The sequence below is a fragment of the Gymnodraco acuticeps genome, unplaced genomic scaffold, assembly GCF_902827175.1.
Source record: "Gymnodraco acuticeps unplaced genomic scaffold, fGymAcu1.1, whole genome shotgun sequence".
Taxonomy (NCBI): Eukaryota; Metazoa; Chordata; class Actinopteri; order Perciformes; family Bathydraconidae; genus Gymnodraco; species Gymnodraco acuticeps.
The window spans coordinates 411,804-430,140 of NW_022990021.1; the positions used below are offsets into that span (position 1 = coordinate 411,804).

General features: G+C 41.8%; 2 protein-coding genes across 2 annotated transcripts; one reads left to right on the forward strand and one right to left on the reverse strand.

The window, feature by feature from the left end:
- The first annotated feature begins 363 nt into the window (after nt 1-363).
- Nucleotides 364-5,235, forward strand: tyms (thymidylate synthetase). Its single transcript, XM_034214228.1, has 7 exons — nt 364-666; nt 3,666-3,739; nt 3,807-3,981; nt 4,217-4,318; nt 4,421-4,596; nt 4,685-4,756; nt 4,918-5,235. The coding sequence occupies exons 1-7, from the start codon at nt 441-443 to the stop codon at nt 5,053-5,055; spliced, it is 963 nt and encodes a 320-aa protein (XP_034070119.1). The 5' UTR covers nt 364-440; the 3' UTR covers nt 5,056-5,235.
- enosf1 (enolase superfamily member 1) lies at nt 5,152-18,232 on the reverse strand. The gene is made up of 15 exons (XM_034214227.1): nt 18,083-18,232; nt 17,897-17,999; nt 9,929-10,044; nt 8,089-8,175; nt 7,978-8,004; nt 7,828-7,900; nt 7,709-7,747; nt 7,440-7,522; nt 7,236-7,358; nt 7,025-7,159; nt 6,608-6,649; nt 6,405-6,534; nt 6,027-6,126; nt 5,846-5,927; nt 5,152-5,470 (listed from the first exon to the last, which is right to left on the reverse strand). The coding sequence occupies exons 1-15, from the start codon at nt 18,161-18,163 to the stop codon at nt 5,378-5,380; spliced, it is 1,314 nt and encodes a 437-aa protein (XP_034070118.1). The 5' UTR covers nt 18,164-18,232; the 3' UTR covers nt 5,152-5,377.
- Between the last annotated feature and the right edge of the window lie 105 nt (nt 18,233-18,337).

Here is an 18,337-nt window from a genome sequence, read left to right on the forward strand (position 1 = left end):
TCTTTAAAAACTGTACTGCAATTTAAATGTGGATACAACAGCATTGAGAAATTACAATTACCGTAATTATAAATAAATGTGGTACTATACAGTTAATGAATTTATGTTTAGTTAATATAACTAAAACGTGTTGAAAATCTGATTTTTTTCCAATGTTTCCGTTTTTCCACATTTTACTTGTTTTAAATTACTGAAATTACTTATGTTTTGTTTTTTAAGTATAATTTATTTATTTCATTATTTCTATAATTGTATTTGTCTTTCTGAGTCCCTTTTGGCAGGCAAAAGTGAATCTGTTCCGGTCTGAGTTTTTGTTGTAAAGGGGGCGTACTACTCAACTACTCTCGCGAGAGTTGAGTTGAGTTAAATTACCCGGGAAAAACTACCGCTTCAACTCAAACTAAACAGCTCCGTCTGTCAAATACTCTTATTCCCTCAACATGCCTGCTACTTCAAAAATACACGTATCGCAGGGCTGGGAGACGGCGAAACAGACCCAGACGTCGGTGGAGGAGGACAAGAAGAAGAACGTTGGTGTTTTCTGTGATGAACGCGGGTATTTGGATCAGATTGAATACATCATGCAGAACGGCCGAACCAAGGGGGACAGAACCGGGACTGGAGTAGTGTCTGTGTTCGGGGCTCAGGCTAGATACAGCTTGCGAGGTCTGTCACATTATACCCTTTATTGTTCTGTATGTATTAGTTTATTATGCATGTGTACTTATTATTATTCTAACAAACAATTGTTTAGGAGGTTTTCCTTTCATTTGAAGTATCAATTAATCGAAGTGTATTCATATAACCCAATAACTCCCATTTTACATTTGTCTCAGTGGACTTAACCGTTTTTACAGAATATGGGGAAACATGTTAGAAACTTCGGGGAGAGTGAGAGGAGGGATCCCTCTCCCATGACGGACAGACGTGTCATATGTCGCGTGCATAAAACACTTGCAACATAGGTAGTCCAAATGCTCGAACATGCATTTGTCTATAAATAAGAAGATGATGAATCCAGGTGGATGTCAACAATACTGTGGAGAAAGAAAAGGTGAGCAACAGGCCAGAAGAACACAGGCACACCCACGACTCAGGCTGCATCTCAAGTCGGTTATTTTCATTTCCTCGTTCCTCGGTATCACCGAAAGTTGATTTCTGTCGGAGGAGCGACAATGGAGGAGCGATAATCAAGGAACTACCAGACCATCCTCCGGTGAAATCCTCAGCCGCTCGCCCCGCCCCCTTACTGTGTATCGCTCACTGATTGGACGATGCAGCGCATGCTATTCTCCAGGATCTGTTGCTTCTTGACATGAGAGCAGTTTCCCAGCAGAGTGAAGAAAATACATGAAACTCACGGGAGTCAGTCCTCAGTTAATTTATACTCCGTTTTGTTTCAATTAATGTATTATTTAGTTACAAATATGTGATATATCTGAACAACAAAGTGGTCAAAAATAATTTTATTCATTTATTGGAAACATTTTCATGATCGCTTTTTTCATTTTACATTTTCATTTATTGTCATTTCCAGTCAGTCATTAAGTGCTATTAAAATGTTCATTTGCTACATTTCCAAACAAAGTGTGCAGTCCAATGAATGTTAATCTAACTGGGTTTTGATAGATAACATATCTCTTTTTCTTTTCTTCTTATTTTATTTGTATTTTGCACTCAAATCAATATTAATCTAACTATTGTTCGTTTATACATTTTAAGAATGGCGTTTTTTTTGTTTTGAGAATGAGACGCAAGGATTCCATTTAACCGACCTGAGATGCAGCCTCAGGATCTACTACTAATGGTCCACGACTCAGGACCACATCAACAGGCACCAACAAGCATCGTGATCAAGCACTCAGGATCCACTACAAAGGATCCACGACTCAGGAACACTGCAACATGCACCGCCACGTACACGTATTCCCACTCCTAAATGAGTCATGCATTCAAAATTTATCTGCAAAATAAAAGTATACAGGTTCTTCTGAGCAAGTATTCTTTGATTGAGATAATTTTTTTACGAGATAAATGATCTATTAGTAGTTTAATTTATCAACAGTGCATGCTTTTAAGAAGTTTTGCTTATAACATTTTAAATCTGCAGCTTTAAGTCCTTAAAGCTGTAAAATGAACCTAGTGGAGTAAGAAGTACAACGTTTCTGCATTTTTAGTGGAGTGGTACTGAAATGCCAAAGTTATGTCTGGTATCAGTAGTACATCGTTTCTCCACCAGGGAGAACTGACAGGTTGCTTTATTACGAACATGTTCAACTGTTAACATTTCTTATCCATAGCTTGGTCAGATTTTTGTAATAATAATTGCTACAGGAAGAGGATGGAGGTACAGTTGCAGCAGAGGAATGTCAGCTGAGTCTGGAGAGGCCTAAAAACCATCACTGGCTACAAAGAGCCAGACTCTCAGGTCCAGGGGGGCCAACAGTGGGCAAACAACCTGAACATTTTCTTTAACAGATTTGACCAGTCTGGCGCCCCTCCATGGCCCCATTCCCCCCTGCTGTACTGCATTCGAGGTCCAGATGGCATCAGCTCGAGGCTCCTCAAATCCTGCGCAGATCAGGTGTGTGGGGTCGTGGACTTCCTCTTCAACCTGAGCCTAAAGCAAGGAAGGGGTACCACTACTGTGGTAGACGTCATGTGTGATACCTGCGCGCTCAACAGCTACCGGTCGGCGGCGCTGACATCACAGCTGATGAAGACCCTGGAAAGGCTGGTCCTTGGACACCTTCGGCCCCGTGTGAGGACATAGATGGACCCGCTGCAGTTCGCCTACCAGCCTGACATCGGGGTGGAGGACGCTGTCATCTACCTGCTGCAGAGGTCCCTCTCTCACCTGGAGAAGGCTGGGGAACACCATCCAGCCCCTGCTTCTGAGAGACAAGCTGCAGCTCTTGGGGGCGGATCGCCATCTCATCGCCTGGATCCTGGACTACCTCACCAACCGTCCGCAGTACGTGAGGACCAAGGAGTGTCAGTAAGACACCATCATCTGCAGTACGGGGGCCCCCCAGTGGGCGGTGCTGGCACCGTTTCTCTTCACCCTCTACAGTGCCACCTGCAGAAGTTCTCTGACGACTCGGCCATCGTCGGCTTCATCTTCAACGAGGACAACAGGGAGTACAGGGAACTGACCCAGGACTTCACCCTCTGGTGCCAGAGGAACAACGTCCAGCTCCACACAGGGAAGACCAAGGAGCTGGTATGGGATTTCAGACGGCGCCGACACTCTCCGCCACACCAGTGAACATCCAGGGAGCAGACAGTATGGCTGCCGGAGAATGGCAGCCATACTGTCTGTCCGCTGCACTGTTCAGCTCCTTCTGTGACAGGCTGCTTCCCCCGCGGTGTTTCACAGAGATATTCACAGGTCCGCTCTCCCTGCAGCGATCAGGCTTTCCAACCAGCATGGCCCTGGTAGACTCACTGGTATTACTCACTGTAATTACACCTATGTGCAATAATATAACAAACCAGACTGTTGTGCAATTACACTCATGTGAAATTAGTAGAATCTACTTTGAACTTTTTTTTTGTCTCTATCTTCACTTTTTGCTGTAACAATGTACATTTCCGATTTTATTTCATTTTATGTATTATACGGCTACTAGTCTAATGTCAAATAACTCTGCTTTTATTCATAGACCAGTTTCCCCTGCTGACGACCAAGAGAGTGTTTTGGAAAGGGATCCTTGAAGAATTGCTGTGGTTCATTAAGGTGAGGATTGACCTCTTTTTCTTTCCACCCACATAAACAGTTTTTATAGTTTTTTGTGTCATCACAGGGATCAACAAATGCCAAGGAGCTGTCAGCGAAAGGGGTGAAGATTTGGGAAGCCAACGGTTCCCGGGCCTTCCTGGACAAGCTCGGGTTCACTGAGAGAGAGGAGGGCGACCTGGGACCTGTGTACGGGTTCCAGTGGAGGCACTTTGGTGCCGAGTACACAAACATGCACACAGGTAAAGCAGCCCAGAGTTGACTTTTTGTTGTTTGATACATAGTTTAAGTGTATATCCCACTTTCTCATTTTGAAGGATTTATGCATCTGTATTTTTTTTTATCTCAAATTCCTCGAAAAAGAGTGAATAAGACACAACTTGTAAAATATTATTTAAAAAAATCAATTTGAGCAGACTCATAACAGATGACTGTGCCTCAGATCTCAAAAGAACCAATATGTAATGTTTTTTACAGATTACACAGGACAGGGTGTTGACCAGCTGCAGAATATCATTGACACCATCAACACCAATCCAGAGGACAGACGCATCATGATGTGCGCATGGAACCCAAAAGGTGTGGCATCAACAACATTTTAAATCCCTAAACGGCTCTTAGGTTCTCCTTGACTCTGATTGTAGTGCGATGCATCATTTTGAATGTCTCCTTCTCATGTAGACCTGACCCAGATGGCTCTGCCCCCCTGCCACGCCCTGTGTCAGTTCTACGTGTGTGATGGTGAGCTGTCCTGTCAGCTGTACCAGCGCTCGGGTGATATGGGCCTCGGGGTGCCTTTCAATATCGCCAGCTACGCACTTCTGACCTACATGATCGCACACATCACTGGACTCAAGGTAAGAGCACTGTGCTTTTGTCAAATCTCACTTTTAGCGTTTGGTATTGCGTTCACCTGACAGTTTGTTTTTTACTCCTTATCTTCAGCCTGGTGACTTTGTTCACACGCTGGGCGACGCTCACATCTACATCAACCACATCGAACCCCTAAAAGTACAGGTGGGTTACTGGGTGACAGCTTTCTAATTCAAACCTACACTTAGTCTAGGTGTTTATTTAGTCTATTCTTTATTTATTAACTTGTGAACCATCTTTGAGCACCAAGAAAAGCACTATATAAATACCATGTATTATTATGACACTTCTGTCTATTTTTGCAGCTTCAGAGGGAGATCCGTCCCCTCCCCAAGCTGAAGATCCTGAGGAAAGTTGAGAGCATCGATGATTTCCGTGCAGAGGACTTTGAGATCTGCGACTACAACCCTCATCCCACCATTAAGATGCAGATGGCTGTGTAAAAATAACCGTTTATTATGTGTGGAACGCGCCTAGAAGATCTATATTCATATTGCTTTTTATGTGTCATTTGTTGCAAAATTAATTTCTTTCAAATAAAATGTTTATTATTTTATTTAGTAAAGTATCAAGTTCTTGTAAATTGTGCCATTTTCCCTTTATAAATTGTAAATTAAATGTCAGCTGGATTTGTACATAATTCTTATGTCTGACAGAAGCCTAGCACACTTAAAGTTTCTGTTACATTTCTACTCTTGCATTTTTTTTGTCTATTATACTGTTAGACTTAAGCACATTTTTTGTTAAATGTCTCAGATGAAGTCCTTATTTGTTTTTAAGCTGTTTCCATACATCTCCTTCAGGGTACTGGTGTCTCTGCACTGATGATTCCAGCATCTCACAAGAGTAGCCTGCATCCTGAAAACAATAAGCACAGTGTACTCAAACAACACTGAAACACTGCTGGAAAGTAACTAAGCACATTTAAATTATTATCAGTTAAGATAAAACTTTATTGATCCTTTGGTGATATTCAAAATCTTGCCAGCATTATATATTGTAATACATAAGCAAAATGATATGTAGGCATTGAGAATAAATAGGTATTCATGATTATTATATTGCTTTCACTTTATGTAATGTAGTCATATTTTGATGCTTTTTATTTAAGAAATTCCAGCACTGACTTAGACGATGATAGGATAAACATTAGTGTTTTTAAAGACTTCTTCAGAGATTTATTTTGGAAATATTTTCAGATGTTAAATTATAGTTGGCATCTGTCCGTCTTACCTTGGGAGGCATGTAGCACGCGTCGTGAATCACCACAGGACTGGTGAAGTGTTCATGCAGGTGGTCCACATATTCACACATTCTAGAAAGAGATGGGGAGGAAAAATAGTGCTGGTTATAAATTAATAATCACTTACAGTCAAGAGCTCTTAATTGTGACAGAAGCAAAGCCTGCTCTTACCGATTGCTGAGGCTTGCAGACACACAGATGTAGTCGAACAGAATCAGATGCTGGACGAGTTCACAGAGACCGATGCCTCCAGCATGAGGACACACAGGCACTATGGGAAAAACATAGTATGTGTAATGTAGCCATGCTTTTCATACAGATATCACACTAAGAATATGCTGAATACACAAATTAGAAATCCTTTTAATAAGTACAAATGTAGTTCATAGTTTTACATTGACCTCCAATCAGATGGTAAAAAACGTTATATTTTTTACATATCTAATAACCTTTTACTTCTTTTTGGCAGATTTAAGACTTTAAACCTTCATATTGTCTTTTTTAGGGCTACATATATGATTATTTGGGAATTCATGTCTTTGTTTATACCCTGGAACTTGTGGGCCATCAGCAGCACTGCCAGGTTCTCGTTGACACTGCCCAGCCGACAGCAGTCTATCTGGACAAACTGCAGGGCCGAGGCCTGGAGGAACTGTTTAAACATCACCCTGTTGTGACACTGCAGAGGAAACAGTTACCAACTAACCATCAATTCATCAGCCGGTGGTATGTACACTGGAACAAACACTGACCTGCTCTCCTGTAGCCACTCCGATCCCGAGAGGAGCCAAAGCCTGAAGCGACAGAACATCTTTTATCAGTCTTTTACTTAAATAGATTAGTGATCAGGCCAACTGGGCACAGACCCAGGGGTCCAGGCAGGCAACGGGACAAAAAAACAAATACAAAAAGAAGAAACATGACCAATACAATGAAATAAAAAAAGACAAACGGACACATTACAACCACAAGGGGATGCGAACATGAACAAAAATCCCACTATGTGACAACATGACCAAAAAGAGAATGAATGGCCACAAATAGATGCAGAAGGCACACACACACACACACACACAACATTAAATACCACAATCGGACACAAAGAACCACAGAGAAGGATTTGGTCTCTTTCTCCATATGGGTGACTGTGTGAGTGTGTTCTCTCTCACCTTGGAGATAGCAGCGTGACCCAGGATGTCATCAGGAGACGTAGGCTCCTCGATCCAGAGAGGTTTAAACTCCGCCAGGCTGGACACCCAGCTGATGGCCTCGGCTACATCCCACCTCTGGTTGGCATCAATCATCTGAATGCAAAAACACACATAACTAGTACACTTGTGTCTAATGTAAATACAATTGGTTAGGGGAAACCAACATTACCAAAGTGTTTTCCGGCCCAATCATTTTCCTTATAAGGCGGCACCGGCGTATGTCGTCCTGTAGATCAGCGCCTACTTTCACCTTGAATTTAGTCCAACCACTTTTAAGAGCATCTGTGCAGAGCTTGAAAAACACACAACTGTCATTGTTATTTTCATGATTTGTTAAACCTGAGATATTATTGGTATTTTATGGCCCAGAGACCTGTTGGAGCTGCTGGTCTGGGTAGTTGAGCCATGCACAGGAAGTGGTGTAAGCAGGATAACCCTCTTTCAGCATTTCCTCCTCTGGGGGGCGAGAGAAGCACACAGTTAATAAACACCTGAGGAGAAGTGTGTTTTAATAGAGCGACCATGAAGTGCAGGGACCTATTATGCATGCTTAAAGTACTCCTGGTAGTTTCTAAAGAGGCAATTTCGCTCTGCAAAATCCCATTCAGCCATGTAATTAATGACTCTTGATAGTGTGCTCACCTCTGTGCTGCTTGTCCTCCTGTGCTTTCACGAGTATGTCTGGAAAGAGAAGCAGATAGAGTGTTTCCTTCACTACACTGCACTCAGGAAAATAGATTTATTTTCTGGATCAGTCTCACCTAGAGCCTCCTCCTCTGTAAGAGCGTCAGTGATGTATCTGAAGTCAATGCATGAGATAACCTGCTTGGGATTCTAAATTGACACATAGAAATCATGATATTTCCCTTGTGGTCACATCCTGGACGTAAATCAAATTTCCCATGACTCACCATATCAACAAGAAGCTTCCACAGTGGCTGCAGGAAAAATACACGATGAGTCAGGAGGCTTGTGAAGGAAAATGAGTTTTTCTAATCATGACTCATCAAAAAAGTTCTGACCTTGCCCTCTGCCCTCGCCCACAGGTCCCACACAGCATTCAGGACTGCAGCTGTGGCCAGCTGGATCACTCCTTTCTCTGGGCCTAGCTAGATAACACAACCATTTTTAACATTACATGGGTTGTGCATCCAAATTGGGGTAACATTTTTTGCATATTGGGGAAAAAACTAAAATCTAAAATTAAAACCTGTGAATGAATGATGTAGTTAGAGAGTTATGTTGTTTTTTCTAACTATACTATCATTACCCAGGCCTTTGGGACCTTCACACACTAAAGGTTATTATTTCACATAACCTTTTGTAAACGTTATAAATTGCTTTTCTTTGTATCAAAAGAGCCCATTCTACTTCTCTTAACCAGGACAATAGGCGCGTTCACACCGGAGTACTTTTCCACATACTTTTCCCGTTTAGTTCCGTTAGTACCCCTTATGTCGCGTTCACACCAAAAAGAGTACTTAGTGCCGGGAACTTTTACCCCATTTGTAGTGCCTGCTAGAGAGGTGGTACCAAAAAAGTACCAATTTCTATTGGCTGGGCGAATTGCAATCCACGCCCCTTAAGCTTTTGAAGCCGCCATTAGGCGCATTCACACCGCAGTACTTTTCCCACAAAGTTTCATGAGAACTCTTTAGTTCTCATGAACTAAAACAGATCGCGTTCACACCGGAATAAGTCCCTGGGGGAGGATTAGGCAAATGAAGCCGCTGACGTCACTTTTTCTTCGGGTTTACTGGCAGGCCGCAAACAACTTCATGGCGTATACTGCCACCTAAAGTCCCCGGCCGGAAGGCCCCGGAGTTGGGGACTGGCTTCAGTAGAAGCTGCTAACCCTAGCCGCAGCTCATGTCAAACAAGCCTATTCTCTCTCTCGGTTGGTGCACGGGGCTAATGCTAATAATGCTAATGCCAGCAAATACAATAGCCGCGTTCACACCGCAGTACTATACTTTTCCGATATAGTTCCGAAATGTCGCGTTCACACCAAAAAGAGCCGGAACTAAAATGAGTTCATCAAAACCTTTTTTACCCCCTTTTCCGTCCCTGCTAGAGAGCAGGTACTTTCGTGGGAGAAAAAGGTTCCTATGTCTGATTGGCTGGGCGGAATGCAAACCACGCCCGTAAAACTCCAAAAAAGTTTTGTGAAGCCGCCATTTTATTATCCTTTATTAGCATTAGCTCAGCGCACAAACGCAGAGAGACTAATTTATGGCAACACAAAAGAAAACATGGGAGCCGTGGAGTGATGAGGAGGTGTCGGCGTTCTGGCGATTTACTTGGAAGGCTTCAGTAGAAGCTGCTGGGAGTCCCAGCAGCTTCTAGTGAAGCCAGTCCCCAACTCCGGGGACTTCGGGTGGCAGTATACGCCGTGAAGTTGTTTGCGGCCTGCCAGTAAACCCAAAGCAGAAGAAGACGAAGTGACGTCAGCGGCTCATTTGCGTAATCTTCCCTCAGGGAAAAGTACTCCGGTGTGAACGCGATTGGTACTTAGTGCCCTGGGGTAGGCCTACTAACTAAGTGCCGGCACTAAGTACGGCAAATAACTTGATGTGAAAGCGGCTATTGGGACCTTCAGAAAGTAGATGTTTTTAATTTGATACCCTTTGCACTCATTATGAATGAATTTTATTTTTATTTCAAGAGCCTCTTCTTTATATTACTTTTTGAAAAGCCTGGAATTGGCACATGTATTTGCCTTGGCCCATCAGTCTTGATCAGGACTTGGGGACATTTAGAAACTAGATTCAAGTACATGCAAGTCTTTTCAATATCATATGTAAAAACAGTTCACACATTTATTTATATTTTATTTTTCAGTGCTTGAGTCCCTGTTCTCACCCATCTCATCTGGCTATCACTGGTCAGGAGGCGGTAGAATCCACGGAAGTCGCTCACAATCCCCTGCAAGGATTTCCCAACAACCAGTCCAGCTAGAGCCTCCACAGCACACACCACTGCGGGGATATAATAAAACAGAATTCAGACTCTAAACAGGAGAAGAACAAAAGAAAGGCAAACTTCAAATGTACAATTTTTACACTGTACTCATCTTTGAACTGACTAAAATTGGTTGTATTGTTTAATAAACATTACCATAACGTGGCGGTGTTTGGTTCAACTTTGCACATCAAGACAGAAAACTTTATGTATCACTATGGTCTTAACTATTGTTTGTTTTATGTAGCTGGAAGAGCTACGAGAAAGATTTATTCTAAATAATGTGTATGTAGGCCAGTGGTTCTCAAACTTTTTCTGTCAGGCTCCCCCTTTGGAGAAAAAAAAAAGTCGGGCCCAGATATTTATTTTGGGGTGCTGTGGGGTAGCTTGACGTTTCATAGATGGTGCTCAAACATTTAGGGTTTCCCATTAATGTACCAGGCGCTACAGTGGAATGTTCTACTGCAACACTCCCCACGCAAATACACAGTGTGACAGTTACAATGAAGGCTTGAGGCATATAGGTGTAAGCAGGGGTAAAGTGCTATTTTTATAGGTGGTGTGTGGACCTCACATAGGGGGGTCCGGGGGCAAGCTCCCCCGGGAAGATTTATTTTTAAATATTGAAGTTAAAAGCATCAATCTGGTGCACTTTGAGAGCAAAATGAAGAGATCTATAGATATATCTCTCAACACCCATATGAAACAGAACTGTAAACAGATTTATTATTTCTTTATGGATATTTTACAAATTACCCTTTTAAACTTAAGCAGTAAACTTATAATTGTTTACATTAATGGTGACCAAAACGTTTGATACCCACTGAGATAACACTGAGAGAGTCCTTTAGCTCACTGAATCTCTCTGTCTGACAGGAGAGGACTCTCCTCCACTTTGTTGTTGAAAAAACTCCTTATACCCGTTAGCGTAGCTCCCTAGCACCAGAAGCTAACAACAACGATCTCCGCTCTCTCTCTCGCGCACACACACACAGTGCCAAGCTTTAATGAAACACAGAGACCCAGACCCTAGACGTAATAGTACTGTACTGCATCATATTATTTTCGAATCAATAATTTTTCAATTTATGATTTTTTTTTTTTTAATAGCCATTTTGCCTCCTGGTCTCTCGCGCGCCCCCCTGGCATGCCTCTGCGCCCCCCAGGGGGGGCGCGCCCCCCACTTTGAGAACCACTGATGTAGGCCAATAACTTTTTATTAATAAAATAGTAGCCTAGCATTTTAGCATTAACTAAAAATATATACTGTTACAGTATATAGCCTACTCATATTGTGTTCAACAATAACTGAACAGCATTTAACAACTGTGCTATGTTATTGTATTGTTGCATTTTCATAGCACGTTGTATTGCAACTTTACACAACAGGCACTTTATAATTAGTTTAACTTATAAACTGTTAAATTAATAAAAAAATGAGTATGATGAAAAAGAGTGATTTCGATGAATTTTTTGCTTTTTATTTCCTGTGAGTAATGCATTTCAATCCATTGAATCAAACATAAACTAGTTTCTTTAAGCTTGGCAATTCCTTTATTATTTTTTGTATGTGTTTAAACTGCTTACTTTGCTAATGCAGGACGAGGCCATTTACCATGTCCTTTAATTTAATAACAACAACAAACTTTAAAAATAATAATTGAATTCCTTTTTGTTCATAGAATTGTATGAAAGGTTGAGATATAACCAACTGTTAATAATTGATATATTTAAAAGTTTTACTCGGTTTGAATGACTCACGACCCCATTTTAAACTTTGGCGAACCCTAGTGGAGGTCGGGACCCCTATGTTGGAAACCAGTGATAGTGGGCTACAAATCGTGTTTTGGTATTTAAAGGTCCCATGTCATGCTTTTCCGGTTATTACCCGTCCCCTTGTGTGTTATGAAGGTTTTTATGCATGTAAACGGTCTGCAGAGTCAAAACCCTCAAAGTACACCCTGTAGCGAGTAAAACTCTAACACAGAAAATACCTTCCCAAAACGCCTCGTTGGAGATACGTCACTGTCCATTGATTCTTCCGGGTACCGCATGATGTCATGCGTTACCCGGAACCAAATGGACCAATCCGTGGAGCCGTTACGTTACGTCCGCGGAGCCGTTACGTTAAGCCCCCCGCTGATTGGTCCAAATTGACCAATCAGCGGGGGCTTAACGGACTTCCTCACACACACACACACTCAGTGCTGCAGGCTGACTCCCTGCTGCAGGCTGATAACAGATAGTTGTGATCGCGGCGAAATTCTCTCTGCAGACCCATTCTCACAGCGTTTATCAACCTTTTTCTTACTCAATATCAAGCCACACTTATTGTTTGTACTTCGGCTGTGACTTTGTGTGTGCTCAGGATGAGTTTGGCTGTGTTTCGATGTGTATCGCTAAACAAGGAAACAACACCTCCACGGAGCTCAGCGCGATTCACAACGTCCCGACCAATCAGAGTACACTGTGCTCACAGGGAGGGTGGGGGCTGGAGCTATTGGAGCTACAACGAGCCGTTAAAGGCAGAGAGTGAAATTCAGTACACGTAGTTTACAGAGATGATGTATGAGAAACCAATGTGAGTTTGGAAAATTGCACAATATAAATCTATTCTAGTAGACCTCAACAATGACATGGGACCTTTAAACCAAGCCCCCAGGAAGTGCGCCGGACTCAGATGAAAATATTCGTGGTGGCCAAACAGCGGTACTACACTTCCGTTTGGTTGCCAGGCCCGGAAACACTTTTTCCCATTGACTTACATGGGGAAAGAGTGGTCTGTAAATCGTTGGATAATTTTTTTAAAACTAAATAAACAACCCAGTATGAACGTTCGTATAGCCCTTATTAAAAACATTCGTTCCTCAAGTTGTAAAAATGTGCTAATAACGTTATTCTGAGAGTTATTTCCCTCTGCATTATGAACGCACATCTAACCCACGGGACCGCGCCGCCCGGCACGTTCTACGTGTTCAGCACTACATGCGTTTATCTTTACCCATGGATGCACAATAAGAACGGACCCATATCGCCTTACTGCCATGCCATCCAACGGAGCTGTAATAATGGATATATTGCACATGTTTGCTGTAATTCATCATTTGTAAAATATTATACTACATGCATGGGCTGTATGATTAAATCTTGTACCGTAAATGTTGTATTAAATAAAGTTAATATTACCGACGTTAGATTAACGTCCCTGTAGCTTATTATTGCACTAAGAAGCTTATTACACTGTGTATATTGTTAGAAATTAAAATCAATGTTGGTATGGCGTAATTTGAATTAAATACACTATTTAATTTAAATCAGTTTTATTCTGAAAAACCGGAAGTTCACTATTAACTTAATACTTTTATTCTGAAAATTATTCACTTCCGGTTAGCATTAGCATGTGGCGAAATGCTGCATTTTCAAACCGTGAATTAAAGGTGAAATTACATGTGATGTTGTACACTGAGCACACTGGGTTTAGCACTCGTTTATTACCGCTGAATAACGTTTATTAGGGAATGTTTAAATAACCACAGACACCAGAATGATATAATTTAACAACAGAAAAAGGCAGGAATTGCATTGGACCCCCCGACGACGCCGGCCAATAGGAGAAGACCTCCGATGACAACAGGAAGAGCAAGCCAATAATTGACCTCTTCTACCTGCTAACCTGGACTGACCGGTCGGATGAGGAGAGCGCCTCCACTTGCACATTTCATTTTGTACACCACCGCATCTTTTGTGTAATTAAATGCTGTTAACTTTTATAAGCTTCCCTTGACTCTTTTCAGTCTCTCCTGCCTTCGGGGTTCTAGAATACAATATATATATATATATATATATATATATATATATATATATATATATATATATATATACAGTGCAATAATTATTTCATGCTAAATGAAGCTCTGTTGCGTGGATATCACTAGATCCTGTTACAGCGTAATATAAGTACATAACGATTGATGTTTACATTAGCATAATTACTAGCTAGCCGCTAGCTGCCGCCCTCGTTAATATCAAACCCATTATAATAACAATCCATGACCATGCTGTCATGAACGTGCGGTGCTGTTACGTGTACGCAAATTGACGTGCTTGATATGAACGAGCATATTTGGTTAAAGTTGCGCATGCGCTATGAGCGCACATACGGGTACTTCTCAGGCATGCCGGGTAATCTGTGACGTTTCACGTGACGTGTGCAAAAGTTGGGCCATTTTATCATCATGCGCTAATGAGCAACTCTCATAGGAATGAATGAGGCCCCGCCTCCCACGCTGTATCCAGTTCTTATTATTATATATCCATATAGGCCGCAAGGTGAACCTCGAAAAGTCCTTTAGAAAATTAATCCCGCTCCACAGAAGTGGAACTACATAATCTTTAGTTCATAAAAAAGAACGAGTCATGCTTATCCACCAAAGAAAAGTTCGTCGCTAAAATTCCTGTCAATTCTTCTAGGCACGTAATTATTGGCTGAACTAGTCCCTTCAAAGCGTAATAATATCTTGGTCAAAAGTAGTGCCACGGTTCGTCACGTGATCGTGCTACACCAATTGGGTAGCTGCATATTGTCAACAGAAGTGAAAGATGGCCGCCTACATGGTTACGCTAAACCAGACCAAATGGATTCTAAACAGTGCTGTATGCTTGTTTTATGTCATGTTTTGTCATATGTCTTAATACATCACTAAGTCCGAGGTATTTGCGTTATATACGCGGTATTTGTGAGAAGTTTTACTATCTGGGAACAGAGTTGACCATCGAATCAACATTGGCTAGCAGCGTTTATCAGCCAACTCCAGCTACAACAATATTCCTGGACGACCATGTTCGCATCGCTAGGTTCATTGGCTGAGCTCGTGGATTATTCCATTAGACTGAGGACTTTTTGTCTGTCTGTTGTTATTGTTACCCTGTACACGTTAAATGCACTCTTACAATAAACATGACTTGATTTCATACATAGCTGCGTCCAAGAAGAAGGTTAACTTGTTACGTTAAGTAATTTAGATCAATAAAATGCAGTACTTATACCAATGACCATTGATTCATTTATTTACTCATTCATCATATAATAATTTGATGAATTACATTATTATTATTATTATAGATATATATAGATTATTATTATAGATATATATAGATTAATATTATAGATATATATATAATTATTATTGTAATATGATAATATTGTATTTGTAACTTCAAAATCAATGCCACCGTTGTAAGCTTGTCCTGTACGTATTCCATCTTGTATTGGTAAAATAATCAACCTTTTCGTGCTTCACAGACGTAATATGCATGTAACAATGTTTGTGTGTTGATAATTTTGACTTTTTGAGACTTTCTGGTGCGTTTTCCTCGTCCCCGCTACTCGATGAAACCATGGCGGTCGCCATTTTTTCCAAATCTGTTTGTTGATACCGGTATATGCAGCTACCCAATTGGTGTAGCACGATCACGTGACGGACCGTGGCACTACTTTTGACCAAGATATTATTACGCTTTGAAGGGACTAGTTCAGCCAATAATTACGTGCCTAGAAGAATTGACAGGAATTTTAGCGACGAACTTTTTTTTGGTGGATAAGCATGACTCGTTCTTTTTTATGAACTAAAGATTGTGTAGTTCCACTTCTGTGGAGCGGGATGAAACGATAACAGGGTTCACTTTATGGCCTAATAGAGGCTTCTCAATACTCAAATGTCCCCTCCTCGACTCCTCGGTCCTCGGTCCTCCGGTAGTGACCCGGAAATGAATTTCAGCGCGCCATTTTGAAGGACCTCTCATTTCTCTAAATGCACACCGAGGATCGAGCGTCGAGGAGGCTCTCTGGAGGAGCTCTAACCGAGGATACACTGATGGTTCCTCCACGGATGCATTTCCGGGAACGGTGGAGGCGTGACGCACGGCCGGACTTATCTCAGCCAATGACAGCTATGCATGCATCCCCTGGATATTATTTTTGAAACTGCTTTCATCGCGTCGCGATGTTTCCAGAGAGAACAGCTGTAAGGTCCATGCAGAAAGCAGAGCAGTGTGTATAATATATATCACTCAGTATAACAGGCCTACTCTCTTTATTTGCTTTAGTTTAGTAGATATCTACAAACAAAGAGTCGATATTTTTCTAAGACCATTGCTTCACATAATAAAATACACAACGGCTTATGCTTTAGGTGTGTGTGGTACAGTGTGTAGGTGTGTGTTGTCAGGGTTGGGTTGTAACGGAATACATGTAACGGCGTTACGTAATCAGAATACAAAAATCAAGTAACTGTATTCAGCTCGCGTTACATTTGAAAAACGAGTAATCTGATTACAGTTACTTTCGTAAACCTGAAGTGAATACATTTTGGATTACTTATTGGAATTATTGGTGGAAAGATTTCCTCACAACATTTAATATTCATTACTAAAAGGTACAGCCGAATCATCACAGCCCACAAAACCTATTACCGCCGCAGATGGACCAAAAAAGCGTATTAAAAAAAATCGTGGGTCCGCTCAGTGAAACAATAACAGCGAAACATGGAGGAACACAAGTCTGCGTTTAAATCGCGTGTGTGTGGTTAAAACACATCAGCCTGCGGGCGCTCTTTCTTTAGCCTTACTAATGATTATTTCTGAAGGTAAACACAGTGAAGGCGGTGCGTGAAAGGCACTGCGTGCTCGTCTTCTCAGAGGCTGAGTTAACCCTCCCGCTGCCTCCTGGTGCTGCAGAGATTTCATGAAGTGAAGGAGGTGTTCCTTCTATAAAACAGCTGCGGGTAGCAGATACGGTGAGAGTCACGGACATGAATTCATAGATCAAGGCAGACTGGTGCACACACTCTCCTGTTTTGCCAATCCGGTGCTTAAACAAATATAGCTCTACACCCCTGGCCGTAATGTCCTTAAAATGAAGTCCGAGTTTGACATTTTAATTCATGTCCTGCCAACACTGGCAGGACAGAAGGCGACACGCTCGTTCTAAGCCGTGTCCCTCACTCCTCACATCCCAAGCTGCATCCCCAAAAAGTTAATTATGTTGTTACATCGTTTCAGATGTTGTGTTTCAGTTGTGCTCTTGATAAGCCATTAAAACAGTAAAAACACATTCCTTTTGCTTTTTGTGTCTCCTGTACACCAAAACATACCCATCTGTGATGGAAAAAGAAAGTAATCCAAAAGTAATCTAAAAGTAATCTGATTACGTTACTTTTTTAAGACACGTAACTGTAACTGTATTCGGATTACTTTCAGAGCCATGTAATCAGTAATCAGTAACTGATTACATTTACAAAGTAACCCTCCCAACCCTGTGTGTTGTACAGTGCGTAAATGCGGCGGACAAGACGGGTCTCAGTTGGTTTGGTGGCCTCTGCTTACTTTTAAAAGGCTACTTGTAAATACAACTTTTGGACCGTAATTTCAATTCCCCATTTCAGCGACCAGAGAGAGGGGGGGGATATATCCAGCCTCTGATTGTGTTACGTTATTATGAGAGTGCTCTCATACTTTAAATTGTATATATTTATATAAATATATTTGTGTGTGTGTGTGTGTCCGCATCTGTAGTCTGTTATTGTCTCATTATACCGCACTCTCAATGAATTCAAAGTAAATATGTGGGGGAACAATGTTCAGCTGATCTAACAGAGATACAGCGCTATGACAAAACACTCGACAGCTGATGCAGCTGTTGCCACGTAATAATGAACGGACGTCTCTTTAAAATGACCGCTCGCATCTCCTGTGGGCGGGTCTACGTCTCGAGGAGGGGAACCGAGGAGGGGAGTCGAGGAGGGGAAATTTGAGTATTGAGAAGCCTCTCATGATTTAAACAAGCTACATTCTGTTTCTGGTACATCTTACCAATCTCCGTGCCTTTCCCCAGAGTGAAAGTGAGGCCGAAGCCCTTCAACCCGCAGTCCGTGTCGATGACCACATAAGCGGCGGCGTAATCCGGGTCTGTGTGCTGCACAGCGGAAAGTTACAGTCCATGCCAATGTAACAGAAATATAGCACACTGCACTACAGCTGCACACACTTCCTCCTTACCATTGCATCGGAGCCGTGTTGCTCCAAAGACGTCGGAAATCTCACATCCCTGACCGTCAAACTGATAATTGTGTGCAACATTTTCCCACTGGGTTTACATTAGTCTTGTGATTCAGTGTTTATTTCAAAGTGATCTGTGACCTGTAGAAGTTGATCACACCCACCTCAGCCTGCAATTGGTTTAAACCATAGACATACCCACCTGACACTTAAAGAGACATAACAAACATGTACTAATAAAAAAAAGAACACTGG

Excerpts from the sequence above, each read along its gene's own strand:
- enosf1 (XM_034214227.1), bottom strand. The coding sequence starts at position 18,163 with ATGTTGCACACAATTATCAGTTTGACGGTCAGGGATGTGAGATTTCCG. Across the intron at positions 6,127-6,404 it reads GATGGCCCACAAGTTCCAGG|TGCCTGTGTGTCCTCATGCT; the intron begins GTATAAACAAAG and ends TTTTTCCCATAG. Across the intron at positions 5,928-6,026 it reads TCTGCAAGCCTCAGCAATCG|AATGTGTGAATATGTGGACC; the intron begins GTAAGAGCAGGC and ends ATCTCTTTCTAG.
- tyms (XM_034214228.1), top strand. The coding sequence starts at position 441 with ATGCCTGCTACTTCAAAAATACACGTATCGCAGGGCTGGGAGACGGCG. Across the intron at positions 3,740-3,806 it reads AATTGCTGTGGTTCATTAAG|GGATCAACAAATGCCAAGGA; the intron begins GTGAGGATTGAC and ends GTGTCATCACAG. Across the intron at positions 4,319-4,420 it reads GTGCGCATGGAACCCAAAAG|ACCTGACCCAGATGGCTCTG; the intron begins GTGTGGCATCAA and ends CTTCTCATGTAG.